The sequence below is a fragment of the Malus domestica genome, chromosome 05, assembly GCF_042453785.1.
Source record: "Malus domestica chromosome 05, GDT2T_hap1".
NCBI classification, from domain to species: Eukaryota; Viridiplantae; Streptophyta; class Magnoliopsida; order Rosales; family Rosaceae; genus Malus; species Malus domestica.
The window spans coordinates 39,799,851-39,822,313 of record NC_091665.1 but is presented as its reverse complement, the minus strand read 5'-3'; the positions used below and the strand labels follow the sequence as shown (position 1 = coordinate 39,822,313).

Genomic DNA, 22,463 nt, shown 5'->3' with positions numbered 1-22,463 from the left:
GCTTTGCAATAAAAGACCTTGGTGTACTGAGATACTTTCTTGGCATCGAAATGGCTACCTCTCACAAGGGCTTCTTCCTTAACCAGCGCAAATATGTTCTTGATCTCCTTAAGGAAGCAAACATGAGTGATGCTAAACCGGTCCCTACACCTCTCGACGTTAAACTCAAGCTCAGCTTAGAGGGTCAACCTCTTCCGAACATAAGCTATTATCAGCGGTTGGTTGGTAAGTTGATATATCTGACCATCACAAGGCCCGACATTACCTATGTTGTCAGTATTGTTAGCCAATTTATGCACTCTCCCACGATGGAGCACTTTAATCTAGTCAAAAGGATACTTCGGTATCTAAAAGGTTCTGTGGGACGTGGTATAATCATGAAGAACAATGCAAGCACTCAGATTACAGGTTATTGTGATGCAGATTGGGCTGGCAATTCCATTGATCGTAAGTCTACAACGGGATATTGCACGTTTGTGGGAGGCAACCTTGTCTCATGGAAAAGCAAAAAACAAACGGTCGTTGCAAGATCAAGTGCTGAGGCAGAATATCGGGCCATGGCTTCTACTGCGTGTGAACTAATTTGGCTCAAAGGTTTATTGTGTGACTTAGGTGTTTTCAATCATCAATCCATGTCTCTTTTCTGTGACAATCAAGCTGCAATGCACATTGCTTCCAACCCAGTTTTTCACGAGAGAACTAAGCACATTGAAGTCGATTGTCACTATGTTCGTACACAAGTTCAATCTCAGGTTATCCAAACTCATTTTGTAAGGAGCTCGGATCAACTTGCGGACCTATTCACCAAATCCTTGGCCTCTCATCAATTTCAGCTTCTTCTTGGCAAGCTTGGATCCATCAACCTTTTGGATCCAGCTTGAGGGGGAGTATTGAAGGAAGGACCACCGGTTATTTTTTGACTACTCATGATTAGGGTCAACTCCATTAGGGTTTTTTATCTAGTTAATAGCCTTCTTTTTCTTCTTGATCTTTTCATCATTCAAGTGCCGTGTGGCTCCCTATGCCTCAAGGAAGATTAGCTGTCTTGCATGCTTTTAGGAGAGATGATTTGCATGATTTAAGGAGATTAGTGTGGCATCCTATGATGGCTGTCGTAAGTGTTGAGTGCATGGCATCCTATGCTGGCTGTCATGAGTGTTGAGTGCAGTTTGCAACTCACTCAAACTCTTATATATATTTTGTGTAACCTTTGTATGAAATAACAGAAAAAGAATACCACAAAAGTCTACAATAGTCCTACATACGAAACGATCCAGTGATGGATCATCGATTCAGGTATTGCACTAGAAATATTGATATAGTGGCTTATGACGCGTTTTGTTTGTTTAAGAATTCTTTTTGGTGTAATTAACATGTGCACGTTTCCGTTCCACCACAAATTAACGAGGCAAAAGAGTAAATATCAAAGGGAACAACCTACTCAGCTTTCCATTTTGGGTAAAGAAATGGACTGCTAACCAAATCACTCTGAAGACAGCATGCAAATAAAATCCATTTACCATTTTCACATGATGGCTTGACTCTGGCACACAGAAATTTGAAAGACCTGCAGAAAGAAGTAAGGTTTGGTTTGAATACCACTTTGTCTGACATAACGTGTTACGTCGAACTGCACTTGCTATTATATAAACCCAGATATAGAGACTCTGCTTCTACCCACCATGAAGAGCAAGTCCACCCCTCCAGTGATTGAATCCCCAAAAACCCACAAAATCCTCTCCTCCCCAAGCCCAATCCTCTCGGTCAGGTAACCACCCTACAGTTGAACAAGGAAGGAGCTCTACATTGCTGGGTTTGTTTTCGTCTGAGGTATGCCCTTGCTTCCAGTTCTCTCTCTGATATGTGCTTTGATTTGATTATATTACTTGCAAAGGCGGAGCTCGTAACAACGGACTCGGATCCTCTCCGGACTTTTCTGTCCGAACTGATTTTGGCGGTTGGATTCAGTCCTACGGTTAATAATTAATTTTGTTTTTTAATGGGTTTTTTTTTTTCTTTCTCTTTCCTGCTATCTTTTTCTCACTACTCTCTCCTTCTGCGTGCTGTGCTCTCCTTCTGGGTGTTTTTTTGGTTGGTGAAGAAAGAAGCCAGGGGTTTGAGATAGAGGTTGTTGGGTTATTTTATTTTCTGCTTGAGACAAACAACAAAGATGGCTGTGTTGAAAATCTGAGATGTGGGAGGCGAGATTTTGAGCAAAACAATTGAACTTAATATTAATGTAGATTCAAATTTTCATCTGTGAGAGAGAGCAGGCAACAAGATGGAGTGAAAGGGGAAAAAACGGAGAGAGGAGAGAAAAAACAGGAGAGAGGAGACAGCAGGCAAAGGAGGGCGGGGGGAGAGAAAAAGATTGAAGGAGACGGAGTTAGAAGATAAACACATTATAAAGAAAAATTAATTACTAACCGTAGGATGTGATTCTAAGGGCCAGAAACAGTTTACCCGTCGGATCCCGACAGAAAAGTCCGAGTGAATCCAACGTCTCTCTCTTGGTTCAGTGTAGCCTTTTGATATCAACTGTTCTTTAGTCCTTTTCTTGTATTTTAAAACTGTTCTTTGCTTTGTTAATATTTTAAAACTGTCCTTGCTTGGCTCTTTACCTGGTCGAGTTTCTACAATATTTTTGGTTTACTGTATTGAATTTTGATTTTTAATCATATATAACAAAAATCTAGCCACCAATTTCTTCGTCATTTTCTTACGTAGTGAATGAGCAGCTTCTCCAAGAACCCTAATTCCAAATCCTATTTGATAAAAGTATGAGAATTTACAAGCTTATGATCGATTTGGATTCATCGTGAAGAAAACTGGTGTCTAAATATATCAACGTGTTAATTATGACCATTGATAAAAGGGCACTACAAATAGCAGGAGTGGTTTAGCTTCGTTTTGATCTTAGTAAACAAGCCGAACAACTTCATTTAGGGAGTTGATTTAACATAAAAAATATTTTTACCAAAAAAGTAATGCTAGAAAGATTAAATTTAAAAATTAAAATTCCAAAGTAAATGATGTGTCATCTTTTAATTTTTTTAGAATTTGAAAATATGGGTCAATACTTTTTGGATTACTTGTAAAACCAATATGTTGCTTTATTAGTTTCTGCCCAGTGCATCCAGGTTCAATTGTAAAACCAACATATTAGATTTGATCCTCTTCAACGTATTGTTGCTAAATGCTAAATCTTTTCTTTGTTTCCAGTTGAACCCACACTTCATCCTTTTCAACATGATCCGTGGTCTGGGCTTGTCGGTGGTGGTGGTGGTGCTGCTGTTGCTGCAGAGCAACAGCAATGCATCTGCACTATCCGAGGAATACAAGACCTATATTATCCAGATGGACTACGAATCCTCATCAGCCACGCTTGCATCTTTCCCGTCAGTGGAGGCGTGGCACAAGTCCGTCCTCAAGTCGCTGCCTTCGTCTCCTCCGGACTACGACGACAACAGTGACATGCTATTGTACTCCTACAGCCACGCCTTGCACGGCTTCAGCGCCAAACTCACTGACTCGCAGTTGTCGGAACTGGAGGACTCGCCTGCTCACGTCGCCACGTATCCGGACTCATTTGGCAGGCTGTTCACCACCCATAGCCCCAAGTTTCTCGGCCTTAATGACAAAGTTGGCGTCTGGCCTGCTTCTTCCTATGGAAAAGATGTGATAATAGGAGTGATCGATACCGGAATTTGGCCCGAGAGTGAGAGCTTCAGCGACAAGGGAATGCCACGAGTCCCAAAAAGATGGAAAGGCGCATGCTAGAACAGAACATCATTCGCTTCTTCCCTCTGCAACAGGAAGCTAATCGGTGCTCGGTCCTTCAATAAAGGCTTCCGAGCTTCGGGAAGAAACCTAGCCGCATTGGACTATGACTCGCCAAGAGATTACAACGGTCATGGAACCCACACCTCCTCGACAGCGGCGGGTAACCATGTGACCAGCGCAAGTCACTTCGGATACGCAAAAGGTTCTCCGAGAGGGATGGCGCCGCGTGCACACCTTGCCATGTACAAAATCGGATGGTCTGGACAAGAACTTATAGCTAGTGATGTGCTAGCTGGCATGGACAGGGCCATTTCCGATGGCGTTGATATCATGTCCCTTTCTTTTGGCTTATATATACCCGAATATTTCAACGATGTGATTGCGATCGCTTCTTTCTCAGCAGTCCAAAGAGGAATTGTTGTCGTGTGTGCTGTGGGAAATGACGGTCCGCTTGAAAGCTCAACATCCAACGGAGCCCCGTGGATCACTACAGTAGGTGCCGGAACAATGGATCGTACTTTTACTGCAAAATTTACGCTCGATGGTGGCTTATTTACCGCTGAAGGAGTATCATACTTCCCGCTAAGCGTTTACATTAGTGATGCACCTTTGTTTTATGGGAAACACAATACAAGCAAACAAAGATGTGACCCTGGGGCATTGATTCGTGAAGAAGTGGTCAGCAAGGTGGTTCTTTGTGATTGGAGCAACCTGACTTCCTTCGTTGGTCAAATGACGGAGGTAGGAAACTCAGGAGCTTATGCTGGAATCTTTATGTCTAATGAGTCAGATTTCAACCTCCAAGACTTCACCATTCCCGCTCTGGTTCTCCCAATTGAGAAAGGGGTTTTGATCAAGGAGTATGCAACAAGAGCCAACAAAACAACTCAAGTTAAAACCCTGAGCTTTGTGCACACCAGTTTGGGTTCAAAACCAGCACCACAAGTGTACTCTCAATCTTCAAGAGGACCGGACCGCATCAATCCAAGCATCCTAAAACCAGACATTCTCGCTCCAGGGGTTGACGTGCTAGGTGCAGTTGCACCTAACAGGCCATCAATCTTCCACCTAAATAACTACGAGCTGGTGTCAGATTATGCACTCTTGTCAGGGACCTCAATGGCAGCACCGCACGTTGCAGGTGTTGCTGCTCTGGTAAAAGCAGTTCATAGAGAATGGAGCCCAGCGGCAATTCGATCGGCAATCATGACCAGTGCATACACTGTTGACAACACCAATGCGACCATAAAAGACCAAGAGACTAGTCTTCCAGCCACCCCTTTGGACTTCGGTGCAGGCCACATCAACCCGAATAAAGCCATGAACCCTGGATTAATCTATGACATGGATGTCCAAGATTACATTGAGTTCCTGTGTGGCCTAGGGTACAATGCAAAGCAGATGCGTGCTGTTCTTCGGCGAAGTGAGTGGAGTTGCAGTTCACATCTGACTCAGCTAAACTATCCTTCTTTTATAGCTTCCTTCAAGAGCAGCATAGACCGGTCATCTACAAAATCTGAAAATTTCACTAGGGTGGTGACAAATGTGGGAAATCATACATCGATTTACAAAGCAGTGTTGCAAGTTCCAAGAGGCCTGAAGATTGCAGTAGAGCCAAGTACTCTAGCATTCTCCAGAAAGAATCAGCAGCATGCTTTCTCTCTGAGGGTAGAGATTGACGGAAATGCTTCGAGAGTGACATACGGCTACCTGAAGTGGATTGATCAACATAGCCACATTGTATCAAGCCCCGTAGTGATTGTTACTAACTAGATAGTCATGCAAAACCACATTATATGAAGCCTTGTAGCGATCGTTAATTTACTACATAGTTCTATGAGAAAGGATATGCTCAATCTTTATTGTTAAACTCATTTTCTTAATTATAATAAAGTTTTAAGCTCTTTTCTGTGTTGTCCGATTCTTAATTTCTGTGTGTGTATCTCAATTCATATGTGGAGGGCTGTAGTGAGAATCGAGTCCAGCCACTAGGGAGATGTTCCTGGAAATAAACCCTTGCTCAGCCCTTAAATACAGGAATTTCTGTTATGTTTGGTCTCAACTTTATCAACTCTTTGGCCTCTGTGCTTGACAGGGAATGTTGTTCTAGATATGAAGAGAACTTGGCAATGATTTATTTTGAATCATCTCTTACACGTTTCCATCGCCACGTCTATGTCTCCTGTACTCATTATGAATTTAACTTGTGCTAGTCAGGAATGCTTTCATTTTGTGTATTTGTCTAGAGATGCTGTTTGGTAAACCATGAAATGCAGAACTTCCTGTGCTATTTTTGGGGGCTTGCAGCGCTTATCTGGTTACTCATAAGTTCTCGAGAGGGTTAAGGTCTTGTTATTTTCAAATGTGTTTGGAGCGCGGTTGGTTTTAGCATTTTATGTTGAGGAGTTAGCTAGTAGTATACTCAATTTTGGTGACATGCCTATATTATATGTACTGTTTTTCATTGTGTATTTTCCAATGGCTCAGATGTTATGCATGGGAGAGTAGTCTCCAATCCAAGGTGCAAAGTGTTCGAACTGATGAGTTGTTCTGGTTCCCGAAGCATCACTGTCGGGAGTGATATGGCATCGAAATTTTTTTCTCTCCTATCCTTTTAAGAAAATTTCTTCTGATTTCGTATATTCGCTGCATGCCATCAAAATTCTACGGTTGATTACGGAACTAGGCATTGATCTTGGTTAAAACTTTAGGGCTTTTTTCAAGAGGTTTTTTATTTTTGGTAATGTATTGGTGTACATACAAGAATTTTTCAGTGTTTTATATCCTGCTAGTTCTTTACTGTCAAACAATTCTTGCCGATGCTTTGAATAAGCAAGTTTCACAAACCCATGAATTCTTGATGAGTTTGTTCTTTTTTGGGTTAAGATCATTTCTTATTCCTTACTTCCATACCTCTACTAAAACATGGCTAGAATCATCCTAATTACTAAAACATATAGGATCGAAAAAAGTGCAAGTTTCACCTTAAAATCATAATCTGATACCAAAAAAATTAAGAATCATATAGGCTAGAGGGACTACTTAGTCCGATTCCAAATTCTTACTTTCCCTAATCTTATATTTCCAAATTTCTTTCTTCTCTCATTTCAGGTAAGTAAATGGAATTTTATTCTACGTCTTAGAGCTATATGCCCTCGTTTAATATGGAAAAAAGTGCACGTTTCACTTTAAAATCATGGTAAGAAGTGAATCCATCATGACCTAACCTTGTAACCCAAAACTCAAAGTTATCATCAAAATTCATATCATGATGACTAATTCCCGTATAAGATTTTGAACATCTTCTTGTAATTGGATAGGATAGTTCTAGCTAGCAAAATACACGCTTGCAACAAGGAATTTGTAGCTCATTTGCAGTTTGTTAGAATCATAAATTATTTGCACCCGAGTTCCATCCTCCTCCTCCAACCTGTCTCAAAAATTAAATTGAGGGTTATGAATTATAAATGATACCTAGATAAAACACGTTTTATATATTCAACCATAGAATTCAGAAAAATGAGAAGATAAACAATAAACAGTTCAAGCTTTTTAATGTTTCTTGTTTGTTTCCAACCAAGAGACATTCCCAGAATTATTTGAGAAATGCTAATGAGACTCTCTCAAAAGTGGAGCTCTACTTTATGCTACCTTATATTTTTTGCATAATGTTTTATAATGTTGACAAGATAATTGATGTTAAACTTTGAGGTGACAGAGAGTCTATAGAGAGTCTCACATTGAGAGTCTCCTTAGCATTTCTCAAACTATATATTTATCACAAAAAGGAAAGAAAAAAGAAACACATTGGATATGCCTCTCCCCATGGGACTTTTTATTGAAGATTAAATAGAAAATACATATTTTGTGAACTCCTTAGGAACCCCAAGAGTAGCAACGTTGTTTCGTAGCCCCGCTGATCTTGCTGGTTCTCATGCACAAACGATCCTGTTTTATGTTCCAAGGACAATAATTTTGGCATAATTTCAAGTCTCTAAATTGTTCGTATATTAGAAACCAACGATGTGTAACATTTTGCCATTGAAATTTGCAGTAGTACGGTGGAGCTTCAAATGCTAGATTGACAGTGAAATTGTAGAATCCGTTATAAGGCACGACATGAACACCACTATCTTCTATGGCTTCGCAATGAACAGTCAGGTTGAGGCCTGCACCCAAATCATTTGTCAGTTTAACATCAATATGCAGTGCATCACATCTGGTAGTGCATCACACCGCGACCCGCTCCAGCAGAAAAGCATGTGCTCTGGCTTAACCTTGTAACCCAAAACTTCAAACTATCATCAAAATTCATATCCAATGATTAATTCCCGTATACGATTTTTGAACATCTTCTTGTTATTAGATATGATTGTTCTAGCTAGCAAAATAAAATATACACTTGCATCAAAAAGATTTGTAGCTTAGTTGGTTAGAATTATAAAATATTTGCACCTGAATTCCAGTCGTTCACGAACATATAACTTGTCTCAAAAAATAAATAAAGGGCTATGAATTATATGAATATGATAACTAGATCAAACACATTTTCTTCAACCATAGAAGTCAGAAAAATAAGAAGGGAAACCATAAATAATGCTATAAGTTCATGGCTTTTGTTATTTCTTGTTCGTTTTCCAACCAAGAGACATTGCCAAACCATTTATCACAAAGGGGAAAGAAAAAGCAACACATGGGATAACCCTCTCCCAGTAGGACTTTTTATTGAAGATGAGATAGAAAACACATATTTTGTGAACTCCTTAGGAACCCCAAGTGTAGCAACGCTCTTTTGCAGCCCCGCTCTTGCTGGTTCTCATGCACAGGCGTTGCTGTTTTATGCTCCAGGGACAATAATTTCGGCATAAATTCCAGTCTCTAGATTGTTCGTATATTAGGAACCACGGATAGGTAACATTTTGCCATTTAAATTCGCAGTAGTGTGGTGGAACTTCAAAAAATGATAGATCCATAGTGAAATTGTAGAATCCGTTATAAGGCAAGACATGAACACCAAGATCTTCTATGGATTTGCAATGAACAGTGAGGTTGAGACCTGCACCCAAATCATTTGTCAGTTTCACATCAATATGCCGTGCACCAACATATCTAGTTGTGCTGGTCACAGTTACAAGAAATGTCAGAACCAAGAGAAATGCACTGTTTCGGATGAGTGAAGAAGAAGAAGCAGCCATTGTTTGTTTATGAATTCTTTTAGGTGCGTTTAACGTGCACCCTTCTTTTTTATAATGCATATTTACTCCATTCATGGAAAACATTCATTCCCTCCAACCGTTTTGTGGATAAAAAAAACAAATAGCATTATTATTCTACGAACAGTATTTCAAATTTTGGAATAGGTAGAAATATCGATATGCAAATTTATAGAAAAAATGATGGATATCTCGATATTGAAATTGGTTGTCTTTGGCACAAATTATGGATTTACAATCAGGTGGCTGTATCAACTCATTCAGTCAAAAGTAAAGAAAATTTTCTTAAAAAAAAAAATTCATAAGTTTAAAGCTGCAAAGGATTTTGGCAAAATTTTTGTATTGAGTCGGTAATAATTATCGTCTATATTCATTGATTTCCTATATCTCCTCGATATAGGGTGCAGTTTGCATTTCAAACCCACTTTCCATATCGATCCTTGGTTTTTTGATATTTCGACGAACTTATTGACAATTTTGTGGATATTTTAAACATTGACTATAAAAGATGGAGGGCTTAATTACATTACTAATAAAGACGGATTATCTACTAAACACGAATCCAACGGTTGATTTGTTCGTTGAATATGAATAGATGACTCAACTTCTTTAAATGATAACAATATGCCCTGCCCTTAACGGACTGAGATATTTTTCAATGTGCTTGGAACACTGAACGATATACCAAGTGTAATAATACAATTAGTTGAAAATTTTAAAAAAATCATTTCCAACCAATTATATTATGAAACTTAATGTACTGCGCTGTGTTCCCAGCATACCAAATAATTTGTTCAACGGACGGTAGCTAAAATCACCTTATGGAATCAAGATAATTAAAATAATGAATGGTCTATGACTATGTTATTTGTGTGGTAATCACAAATTATAATTGAAACAATAAATACAAAATTTTTCTTGCCATTCACATTGATTGAGGTTTAACAAAACATGCATCGTTAGACTTTGCCGTATTCACATCTTTCAAAAGTTCGGTTTGTTTGATAATGCGGCACGCATGTGAGTCTCACACATCTCATATTCTAAATATGTGTGTTTAAGGACCAACTCGAATCTAAGGTGAAAGTTCAGAGCCAAATCTAAATTGGGTGAAAGTCTTGGAGTTGCCACGTGGATTCTTTTTCGAAGAAGAGAAGGATACCCTCATTAAATAGGCGAGACTCACATTTAATCCACGCATAATTCACCCTCTATGAAATACGCAAGCAGTTGACTACGACATCATCAAGCTCTTGTACCCATGGCAAGAAGAAAATTCAAAGGCATTAAAAATATGATTGATTACGAAATCCCATCTTTAATATTCTCCTAATTGAAAATCATCTCAAACAAGGAAGGAATCATAATTGCATCCAACCATAGATACTTTACAGATAATTCCAAGGTATTATTTAATAACTAATATTTTCTAGATTATTCTTTCATCGTCCATCCTATGATGACCCACCTTGGCTAATGGAATGCCACCACGTGTAGGCAAAACCCGACACCCTAGGTTGGCCACCTCCCTATAAATACTCCATCTTCACCAACTTCTGGTAATTTTTGCTATACACTTAAGCCCTAAAACTATCTCTCGTTTTAGAGAAACTGAGTTAGGCATCGGAGATCCATTAGCCAAACTCCCCACTCCCAACCCACCTCGTGGCCGCGCTTGTTGTTTTGGCCTTGATCAGAGGTGTTATTTATTTTTGTAAGTACAATTTCGTCAAGAATGAAGACAACAAAAATTTGTTACCACATATTAACGTTTTCATTGAGAGTTTAAGTTGATATCTCGAAAAGGACTCTCGCACTCTCTTTTCGAAAATTTCTGTTACGTTGAATTTCATTTATGCTCCTAGTAATTGAATTTTTTAATAAAAGTTCCTTAATCAGTCCCTCAGAAATGATACAATAGTTGGAAATTTCGAAATCATGAAGAATGGAATACCTTACGTTAAAGTATACGAATTGGACAATGGAGACCAAGATGTGGCCCCATGCCGATGCTCTTCGCGGCTCGACACGACGGCCGGACGAGATCAACTGCTGTGAGCCACAACAGCAGCAGTTGTAGCCCAGCAAGCAGTAAGGACCGCCGCAATAACAGCGGCCCAAGTTGATGCCTAGGCACGAGGGGAAGCAGCAGCAACGGTTGTCCATGGGCTGCAGGCCTAGGTGCCAGAAGGAGCTCAGACCCGAGCCCTAGACGAGGCCTAGAGCGTTGCAGAGGCACCACAAGCTCATGAGGGGCACATACCGACCCAAAGGCCAGGTGGGTCCAGTTCGCTGCAAGCCGAATAGGGCAGACGGAGTTCAAAGGGCAGAAATGTTCGCTTCATTACCAGCCCAGCAGAAAAGCATGTGCTCCGGCTTAACCTTGTAACCCAATACTTCAAACTATCATCAAAATTCATATCTGATGATTAATTGCCGTATAAGATTTTTGAACATCTTATTGTTATTAGATATGAAAGTTCTAGCTAGCAAAATAAAATACACACTTGCAACAAAAAGATTTGTAGCTTAGTTGGTTAGAATCATAACATATTTGCACCTGAATTCCAGTCGTTCACGAACATATATCTTGTCTCAAAAAATAAATAAAGGGTTATGAATTATATAAATATGATAACTAGATCAAACACATTTTCTTCAACCATAGAAGTCAGAAAAATAAGAAGGGAAACCATAAATAATGCTATAAGTTCATGGCTTTTGTTATTTCTTGTTCGTTTTCCAACCAAGAGACATTGCCAAACCATTTATCACAAAGGGGAAAGAAAAAGCAACACATGGGATAACCCTCTCCCAGTAGGACTTTTTATTGAAGATGAGATAGAAAACACATATTTTGTGAACTCCTTAGGAACCCCAAGTGTAGCAACGCTCTTTTGCAGCCCCGCTCTTGTTGGTTCTCATGCACAGGCGTTGTTGTTTTATGCTCCAAGGACAATAATTTCGACATAAATTCCAATCTCTAGATTGTTCGTATATTAGGAACCACGGATAAGTAACATTTTTCCATTTAAATTCGCAGTAGTGTGGTGGAACTTCAAAAAATGATAGATCCATAGTGAAATTGTAGAATCCGTTGTAAGGCAAGACATGAACACCAAGATCTTCTATGGATTTGCAATGAACAGTGAGGTTGAGACCTGCACCCAAATCATTTGTCAGTTTCACATCAATATGCCGTGCACCAACATATCTAGTTGTGCTGGTCACAGTTACAAGAAATGTCAGAACCAAGAGAAATGCACTGTTTCGGATGAGTGAAGAAGAAGAAGCAGCCATTGTTTGTTTATGAATTCTTTTAGGTGCGTTTAATGTGCACCTTTCTTTTTTATAATGCATATTTACTCCATTCATGGAAAACATTCATTCCCTCCAACCGTTTTGTGGATAAAAAAAAAATAGCATTATTATTCTACAAACAGAATTTCAAATTTTGGAATAGGTAGAAATATCGATATGCAAATTTATAGAAATAATTATGGATATATCGATATTGAAATTGGTTGTCTTTGGCACAAATTATGGATTTACAATCAGGTGGGTGTATCAACTCATTCAGTCAAAAGTAAAGAAAAATTTCTTAAAGAAAAATTTCTTAAAAAAAAAAAATCATAAGTTTAAAGCTGCAAAGGATTTTGGCAAATTTTTTGTATTGAGTTGGTAATTATCGTCTATATTAATTGATTTCCTATATCTCATCGATATAGGGTGCAATTTGCATTTCAAACCCACTTTCCATATCGATTCTTGGTTTTTTGATATTTCGACGAACTTATTGACAATTTTGTGGATATTTTAAACATTGACTATAAAAGATGGAGGGCTTAATTACATTACTAATAAAGACGGATTATCTACTAAACACGAATCCAACGGTTGATTTGTTCATTGAACATGAATAGATGACTAAACTTCTTTAAATGATAACAATATGCCCTGCCCTCAACGGACTGAGATATTTTTCAATGTGCCTGGAACACTGAACGGTATACCAAGTGTAACAATACAATTTGTTGAAAATTTAAAAAAATATTATTTCCAACCAATTCTATTATGAAACTTAATGTATTGTGCCGTGTTCCCAGCATACCAAAGAATTTGTCCAAAGGAAGGTAGCTAAAATCACCTTATGGAATCAAGATAATTAAAATAATGAATGGTCTATGATTATGTTATTTGTGGTAATCACAAATTATAATTGAAACAATAAATACAAATTTTTTCCTGCCAGTCACATTGATTGAGGTTTAACAAAACGTGCATCATTAGACTTTGCCGTATTCACATCTTTCAAAAGTTCGGTTTGTTTGATAATGCGGCACGCATGTGAGTCTCACACATCTCATATTCTAAATATGTGTTTAAGGACCAACTCGAATCTAAGGTGAAAGTTCAAAGCCAAATCTAAATTGGGTGAAAGTTCATAAACAATTGTAAGTCTTATTGTGGAGCCAAAAGTAATTCGAAAATTCTTGGAGTTGCCACGTGGATTCTTTTTCGAAGAAGAGAAGGATACCCTCATTAAATAGGCGAGACTCACATTTAATCCACGCATAATTCATCATCTCTGAAATACGCAAGCAGTTGACCACGACATCATCAAGCTCTCGTACCCATGGCAAGAAGAAAATTCAAAGGCATTAAAAATATGATTGATTACGAAATCCCATCTTTAATATTCTCCTAATTGAAAATCATCTCAAACAAGGAAGGAATCATAATTGCATCCAACCATAGATAATTTCCAGATAATTCCAAGGTATTATTTAATAATTAATATTTTCTAGATTATTCTTTCATCATTCATCCTACTGATGACCCACCTTGGTTAATGGAATGCCACCACGTGCAGGCAAAAGCCAACACCCTAGGTTGGCCAACTCCCTATAAATACTCCATCTTCACCAACTTTTGGTAATTTTTGCTATGCACTTAAACCCTAAAACTATCTCTCGTTTTAGAGAAACTAAGTTAGGCATTGGAGATCCATTAGCCAAACTCCCCACTCCCAACCCACCTCGTGGCCGCGCTTGTTGTTTTGGTTTTGATCAGAGGTGTTATTTATTTTTGTAAGTACAATTTCGTCAAGACTGAAAACGACAAAAATTTGTTACCACATATTAACGTTTTCATTGAGAGTTTAAGTTGATATCTCGAAAAGGACTCTCGCACTCTCTTTTCGAAAATTTCTGTTACGTTGGATTTGATTTATGCTCCTAGTAATTGAATTTTTTAATAAAAGTTCCTTAATCAGTCCCTCAGAAATGATACAATAGTTGAAAATTTCGAAATCATGAAGAATGGAATACCTTACGTTAAAGTATACGAATTGGACAATGGAGACCAAGATGTGGCCCCATGCCGATAATCTTCGCGGCTCGACAAGACGGCTGGACGAGATCCACTGCTATGAGCCACAACAGCAGCAGTTGTAGCCCAGCAAGCAGCAAGGACCGCCGCAATAACAGCGGCCCAAGTCGAAGCCTAGGCACGAGGGGAAGCAGCAGCAACGGTTGTCCATGAGCTGCAGGCTTAGGTGCCAGAAGGAGCTTAGACCCGAGCCCTAGACGAGGCCTAGAGCGTTGCAGAGGCACCACAAGCTCATGAGGGGCACATACCGACCCAAAGGCCAGGTGGGTCCAGTTCGCTGCAAGCCGAATAGGGCAGACGGAGTTCAAAGGGTAGAAATGTTCGCTTCATTACCGCCCAGCACACAACCCAACCCAACAGCTAACTAGGTGGGTTGGCCCCTACCCACACCGCGACCCGCTCCAGCAGAAAAGCATGTGCTCTGGCTTAAACTTGTAAGTTGTTGTAACCCAAAACTTCAAACTATCATCAAAATTCATATCTGATGATTAATTCTCGTATAAGATTTTTGAACATCTTCTTGTTATTAGATATGATAGTTCTAGCTAGCAAAATAAAATACACACTTGCAACAAAAAGATTTGTAGCTTAGTTGGTTAGAATCATAAAATATTTGCATCTGAATTCCAGTGGTTCACGAACATATATCTTGTCTCAAAAAATAAATAAAGGGTTATGAATTATATGAATATGATACCTAGATCAAAAACATTTTCTTCAACAATAGAAGTCAGAAAAATAAGAAGGGAAACCATAAATAAAGCTATAAGTTCATGGCTTTTGTTATTTCTTGTTTGTTTTCCTAGCAAGAGACATTGCCAAACCATTAATCACAAAGGGGAAAGAAAAAGCAACACATGGGATAACCCTCTCCCAGTAGGACTTTTTATTGAAGATGAGATAGAAAACACATATTTTGTGAACTCCTTGGGAACCCCAAGTGTAGCAATGCTCTTTTGTAGCCCTGCTCTTGTTGGTTCTCATGCACAGGCGTTGTTGTTTTATGCTCCAAGGACAATAATTTCGGCATAAATTCCAGTCTCTAGATTGGTCGTATATTAGGAACCACGGATGTGTAACATTTTGCCATTTAAATTCGCAGTAGTGTGGTGGAACTTCAAAAATTGATAGATCCATAGTGAAATTGTTGAATCCGTTATAAGGCACTACATGAACACCATGATCTTCTATGGATTTGCAATGAACAGTGAGGTTGAGACCTGGACCCAAATCATTTGTCAGTTTAACATCAATATGCAGTGCACCGACATATCTAGTTGTGCTGGTCACAGTTACAAGAAATGTCAGAACCAAGAGAAATGCACTGTTTCGGATGAGTAAGAAGAAGAAGCAGCCATTGTTTGTTTATGAATTCTTTTAGGTGCGTTTAACGTGCACATTTCTTATATATAATGCATATTTACTCCATTCATGGAAAACATTCATTCCTCTATAACCGTTTTGTGGAAAAACACAAATATTTTTATTATACTACAAAATGGTGGTATTATCAACTCATTCAAATTCAGTCAAAACTACAGAAAAATTTTCAAAAGAAATCTAAAGTTCAAAATCTACAAGGGGTTCTGGCAAAATTTCTATAGTGAATCAGTAAATATCGTCAATATCATTGTTTTCCTAAATGTTGCCGATATAGGATGAGGTTTGCATTTCAAACTCACTTTTCATATTGATTCTCGATTTTTAAAATATTTAGAAGGAATCATTGACAATTTCGTGAATATTTTAAACACCGACTATAAAAGATGGGAGGGCTTAATTACATTACTAATAAAGATGGATTATATACTAAACATGAATCGAAACGGTTGTTTTGTATTACTAATAAAGGTGGATTATAAACTAAACATTAATCGAAACGGTTGATTTGTTCATTGTATGTGATAGATGACTAAACGTCTATAAATGATAATCAAAACAATATGCCTGGCCCTCAACTGACGATAGATTTTTATTGTATCAGGAACACTAAACGGTAGACCAATTGTAATAATATAATTAGTTGAAAATTTGAAGAAAAAAAATTCTAACCAATCGTATTTGACACTTGGCATACCACACCGTGTTTTGGTCCACAAAAATCCGTCCACCGGCCGGTAGCTAAGACCACCGTATGAGACTTTAGTTTTTTTTTATTTTTTATTTTTTTTGAGGTAAATATATGAAGCTTTAGTTAAACTACATAATCTTATAGTCAAGCTGCATGACAGAAGCTTCAGTCCCCATCATCTTAATGCGTCACAGCATGTGCAATTTCAAGTGGGGATCAACGGGATACTTAAAATCAAGCTTGCTTCTTCCTCCATAAGCTAACTATGAATTAGACTCGTATTCCACCGTATACCATCATTGTCCACCATCAAGGAGCGCACAGTAAGAGATGGGTAGACTTCAGCCGGTCTTGGACTAAGCACTTTAAAGAAATTCTCCTTTGGAAACCAGTTATCCCCCCATATATGTATACTCAAACCGTCTCCAACCCTCCACTGAGCACCCCTCTGAATAATAATCCTTGAAGCCGCCACATTTCTCCAGTAACGAGAAGAGTTAGGTGAAGCTTGGGCCTTCAGAAAATCTGTTGTGGGATAATATCTAGCTTTAAAAATACGAGCAACCAGAGAGTTAGGGAATTGAATTAATCTTCACCCTTGCTTAACTAGCAAAGCCAAATTAAAACATATAAATCCTTAAATCCCAAACCACCCTCACCTTTTGGTTTACACAATTTTTGCCACTTCATCCAATGAATGCAACGCTTACCGGCTTCTCTACCCCACCAAAACCATTTGGTTTAACTCATCAAAAAAAGACTTAGGTAACAAGAACGTCTGCATTATATACAATAGGATTGCTTTAGCTACTGTTTTTATCAAAATTTCTTTACTCGCACTACTTAACAAAGAGCCCCGTCACCCATTCAACTTCTTCCAAAGACAATTCTTAATATATGCAAAAGTCACTTTCTTTGACCAGCCCACAAAAATCAATAAACCAAGATACTGGTCATGATAATCCACCCTCTCCATTCCAAGACAATTGGCAAGCAACTGTGCATCAATCACTGTGAGGTTTTTACTAAAGGCTACACTGCTTTTGGCAAAATTCACAGCATGTCCGGACGCCCGTTCATAAGTTTGTAATAACTCCTTCACCTGTATGCATTCATAGAGAGATCTCCTAGCAAAGATAAAACTATCATCCGCAAAAAGAAGATGATGAACACTTAGGGCTTCCTTACAAACCTTGATACCTTGAATTCGACCTTGTGCTTCCCATAAAGAGTACCAACAGTCCCTCTATACACATAAAACAAACAAAAATAGAGACAACGGATCCCCCTGACGAATGCCACGTTTTGGTTGTACAAAACCCACCGTCTCCCCATTTAGCTTAAAGGAATATGATACTGTATTAACACACATCATTATCCAGTGAATCCATTCCTCCACAAACGCTAGCCTCCGCATAATTTGCTCCAAGAAACTTCAATCAATACAATCATACATTTTGCTGATATCCAATTTCAATGCCATTGCCCCATTCTACCCATTGTTTTTCCTATGCATATAATGAGTGATCTCTGAAGCTACCAAACAATTATCGGATATTAGTCTGCCTGGAATAAAGGCACTTTGCGACGACAAGACAACCTCCGGCAATATGATTTTCAATCTATTAATGAGAACCTTAGAACAAATCTTGTAAATCACATTACAAAGACTAATTGGCCTTAGCTGAGTCATTGAAGTAGGATCAATTTTCTTTGGTATCAACATAACATGCGTATAATTAATTTTCCGAAGCATATTCCCGAAGGATAAAAGATACCTTACCCCATCACAAACATCTTGGCTGACTATCTCCCAATGCTTCTGATAGAACCCAGGTGACATCCCATCAGGTCCTGGAACCTTAGTTGGATGCATTTGGAAAAGTGCCTTTTTAATTTCATTGTTCGAAACCGGCCTAAGAAATTCTTAATTCATTTCTGACGACACCTTAGGATTGACCACCTTCAAAATTTCCATCGCATATGTGTCCCCCTAAGAGTCATATAACTTTGTAAAGTACTCGACAATAGCCCTCTCCATGTCATTCTTATCTTCATGCCAAACTCCAGCCTCGTCGAATAACCCATGTAACCCATTTCTCCTTCTTCTGCGATTTGCCTTTTGATGGAAATACTTAGTATTCTGGTCACCTAGTTGTAACCAATTTTCTTTTGACCGTTGAGGCCAAAATGCTTCTTCCTGTGCTAAAAGGGAATGCAACCTGGTACATAGTTCATGCCATTGGGCGATGATTGTCTCAGTGAATAGCTGCCCAAATAAAGAGTTCGACTTATCCTCAATTTCTATAATCTCCCCAGGAATAGTACGCTTAGTAGCATTTGCCCAGTTAGTTAACTGAATCCGTGTTGCTTTAATTTTTTTCGTTACACGAAACATGGGTGAGCCCTAGAACTCCGTATCCCATCCATGTTTAACTACAGCCCCACAACCTTCCTTTACCGCCCATCCGTCTTCATAATGAATGGTTTTTGTAAAACTGACTCGTTTATTAGGAATACACTCCATCATAATCGGTATATGATTTGACGATGTGGGCTTTAGATGGGTAACTTTGTAACATGAAAACACATCCACCCAACTCTGCATTGCTAACACTCTATCCAATCGAACTTTTATGCCGCCACACCTCGTAGTAACCCAAGTGAATTTATTCCTTACAAACCCCAAAGCATGTAGTTGGCAACTAGTAAGTGCATTCCGAAAGCCCTCTATTTGGCATTCACTCAGCATATCACCCTCTTCATGCTCCTCCACACACAAAACCTCGTTAAAATCCCTCATGCAACACCACGGCAAGCTAGAATTATCCCTCAGCCTCTAAAGTAAACTCCATGATTTGTGTCTGTCCACCTCAGCCGGATAACCATAAAAGAAAGTAATTCTCCAGTGATTCACATCTCCAACCCCTCCTACCTCTAAATCAATGTGATTAGAAAAGTAAGATCGTAATCAAAGATTTGCTTCCGACTTCCACATGGCACATAAACCTCCTGACTTTCCTGAACTTAGAACTGTAAACATAACATCAAATAGTAACTGTGATTTTAACGTCTTCATATACTCCTTGGAGCTTGTAGTTTCGCATAAAAAAAATCACCATGGGATCTTGATAAATAACAAGTCTCGTAGGTGCCCGAATTGCCTGGAGGTTCCCAAGCCCCTGGGCAATTCCAGCTGATACAACTCATTGGTAAAACTAATTGAAATCAAAATAGCACGTCTCTTCAAACCTGGTAAATCTCCCATCATTTCTTTCTCACGCAAGCCTCTTTTTCCAAGCTCTGGTGGGACATAAACTTGCCGTTTTGGTTTCCTATATCTTTTCCTTTGAACCCCATTGCCTCTTGAAAAATAACGACGATCACCCCTTGGCCCAAATATAAAAGGTGCCAAGTTGAAAGGATCAGATCCCATAGAGTGGGAATAAACCCTTCCACCACCGCTGCCACCTGCACTCACCCTCGTTCCATACCCATCTCCCGACAACATAAGTTCCAAACTCCCCGAGAAAACCTCATTGGCAGGTGGCGCAGCAATATCAATTCCTACGTACCCTCGGTGTGAGCTCAGTCTCAAACAACAGTAAAGGCTTCGATGCTTCTGTCCCAATATCATCAGCTTGGCAATCCATAGATTCATTTAGGCCTCCCTAACTTTCTGCGGCAAATAAGGTAATAGTGCCCTATCATCCACACTACCATGATCATTATGGGTTACGTTCAGATCAGGTAGCAAAGTTCCAATTTGACCCATCTCCCCCCGTGCCAACACTTCATCTGTCTCATCATCCATAAGGCCATCCAAGTCTTCTGTAGGCAGTACAGACATCACCCAGCCTCCTTCAGGATCAAGCCCAAACCCTTTTCCTACAGGTTGTATATAATTCTTCTCCAGCACTTCATTTTGGAACCACCTACCATACGGTTTTGTCCTATCATCCACATGTGTACCATTAAAACGCTCATACTGATCTTCAACATGATCCATCATACCGCATATCAAGCATGTTAACGGTAATTTCTCGTACCGATCATCAATATTTAACAACGTGCCTTCCAGTTGTACGGTCACATATCATCGAAAAGGTTTCCGCACATCTATTCGCACCCTAACACGCAAGATGCGGCCAAACTGCTCCTCCTTTCTACTTTGATCCGTAAACACATATTCCCCCAACAAGTTTCCTAAGAACTTTCCTATTAGACGCGTCATATAGCAAAGGGTAAACCCTTGAATTGAACCCAGAATTCTTGGAAAAATAGTGGGATCGTAGCAGGATACGCCAAATTGTCCGCCTCTCCAAGAACCGACAAATACTGCTTGTTATATAACCATGGTCCTCCTCGTAATATTGTAGTACGCTCCTGCATGGAATTAAACCCAAAGGCAAACCGATTGTCTGCTAAATCAGTCACCACCACATTCGCTTTTGGGCGCCATAAGTTTCTCATCTGTCTTTTGAAACCTTCTTTGTTCATTGGTTTATCAGAGATGACCATTCCCATTAAGAACACTCAGGATGACTTCAAAGCTGAAGCCTCCCTCCTATCCACCACAACGACCTCATTCTCTTCCTCTGTTATAGCAAACCTTGCTACAAAATTGGCCATCATGTCCTCCATTAACATCAATCCTTGCACCACCCAGTCCCAATTTCGAGCACACACTTGGAAGCACCGATTAGAGAACTGTACAATACTTCCCTACATCATGTAGCAAGCAAGAATCGCGAGCGTCAGACCCACGCCTCCCCACGCTGCTACACTGTGAACAGTAGCCGAAAATATTACGAAACCCTAGCTTTCCAATAGTTCGTCGTTGCTCTCCTAAGGTTCGACTTAACAAACATCTCAATCCTCAGTCACAGTCCTCCTATCACTGCCTAACTGTGATCAGCAGCCAGATAAAGCATGAAATCCTAGGTTTCCTATAGTCTCTGATCGCTCTCCTAGGGTTCGCGAGAAACTTAGAGAGCCTTTCAAAATTGTTTGACATTTGTTGATCGTGCAATTAGTGATACTTTATTGATATATTTTTAAATCTAGTTTGTAAATATCCTTTTAGGGGTCAAATTCTTTATAATATATATTTGTGGCCCTTTTATTAGTAAATGAAATATCACTCTTCTTCTAACAATAATAAATAAATAAAAGAGTTTAAACACATGTAATATTTGACGCATGCATGAGATGTCATTTTCTAAAGGGAACTTTAACGAAAAGCACCCGGTACTGTTCACTTTAACGAAAAACCACATTTTTACACTAAAAAGTCAATCTTTGTACTATTCACTTTACCCTTTATTTTGTCCTTATCATTAAAACTCAAAGTTTTCAAACCTTTTTTATTAGTTTTCCTTTTTCTAAAATGATTTTCTTTACATAAATTTTAGGCCTAATTGGATAAATAGTCCCCGTGGTCATAAGGTATTCGGATGATAACCCATGTGGTCTAAGTCTGTTAGGATTTAAACCCCTGTGGTATAAGTCTGTTAGGATTTATGCCCTTCTGTTAAATAATGCTGATGTGGCTCCGGCGAGGGGGGAGCTGGTCTCCGGCGGGAAGAAGAAAAAGAAGAAGAAGAAGAAGAAGAAGAAGAAGAAGAAGAAGAAGAAGAAGAAGAAGAAGAAGAAGAAGAAGAAGAAGAAGAAGGAAAAGGGAGAGGGAGGAGTCGCGCGGGGAGACCGGCGGGAAGAAGAAGAAGAAGGAAGAAGGAGAGGGAGGAGGGTCGCGCGGCGGGGGGGGGGGGAAGGGCAGAGGGCGGGGGGAGTTTCTGGGGTTTTTTTTTTTTTTTTTTTTTTGTAAAAATTCAAGTTTTAAAAAAAATTAAAAATTATTATTATTGCCACGTGGCAGACATTTGGCAGCCACGTGGCAGCCACGTCAGCATTATTTAACAGAAGGGCATAAATCCTAACAGACTTAGACCACAAGGGTTTAAATCCAAATTTTTTTACCACAGGGGCTATCATCCGAATACCTT

The 22,463-nt window shown here is 39.1% G+C and overlaps 3 protein-coding genes across 3 annotated transcripts; 1 reads left to right on the top strand and 2 right to left on the bottom strand.

The window, feature by feature from the left end:
* Positions 1-1,568: 1,568 nt before the first annotated feature.
* Positions 1,569-5,687, top strand: LOC103435601 (subtilisin-like protease SBT3). Its single transcript, XM_008373988.4, has 2 exons — positions 1,569-1,830; positions 3,223-5,687. The coding sequence occupies exon 2, from the start codon at positions 4,000-4,002 to the stop codon at positions 5,554-5,556; it is 1,557 nt and encodes a 518-aa protein (XP_008372210.2). The 5' UTR covers positions 1,569-1,830; positions 3,223-3,999; the 3' UTR covers positions 5,557-5,687.
* Positions 5,688-8,546: 2,859 nt separating this feature from the next.
* LOC114825173 (S-protein homolog 19-like) lies at positions 8,547-8,978 on the bottom strand. Its single transcript, XM_029103567.1, has one exon. It carries the CDS (start codon positions 8,976-8,978, stop codon positions 8,547-8,549), a length of 432 nt encoding a protein of 143 aa, XP_028959400.1.
* Positions 8,979-11,864: 2,886 nt separating this feature from the next.
* Positions 11,865-12,296, bottom strand: LOC114825172 (S-protein homolog 19-like). Its single transcript, XM_029103566.1, has one exon. The coding sequence runs from the start codon at positions 12,294-12,296 to the stop codon at positions 11,865-11,867; it is 432 nt and encodes a 143-aa protein (XP_028959399.1).
* Between the last annotated feature and the right edge of the window lie 10,167 nt (positions 12,297-22,463).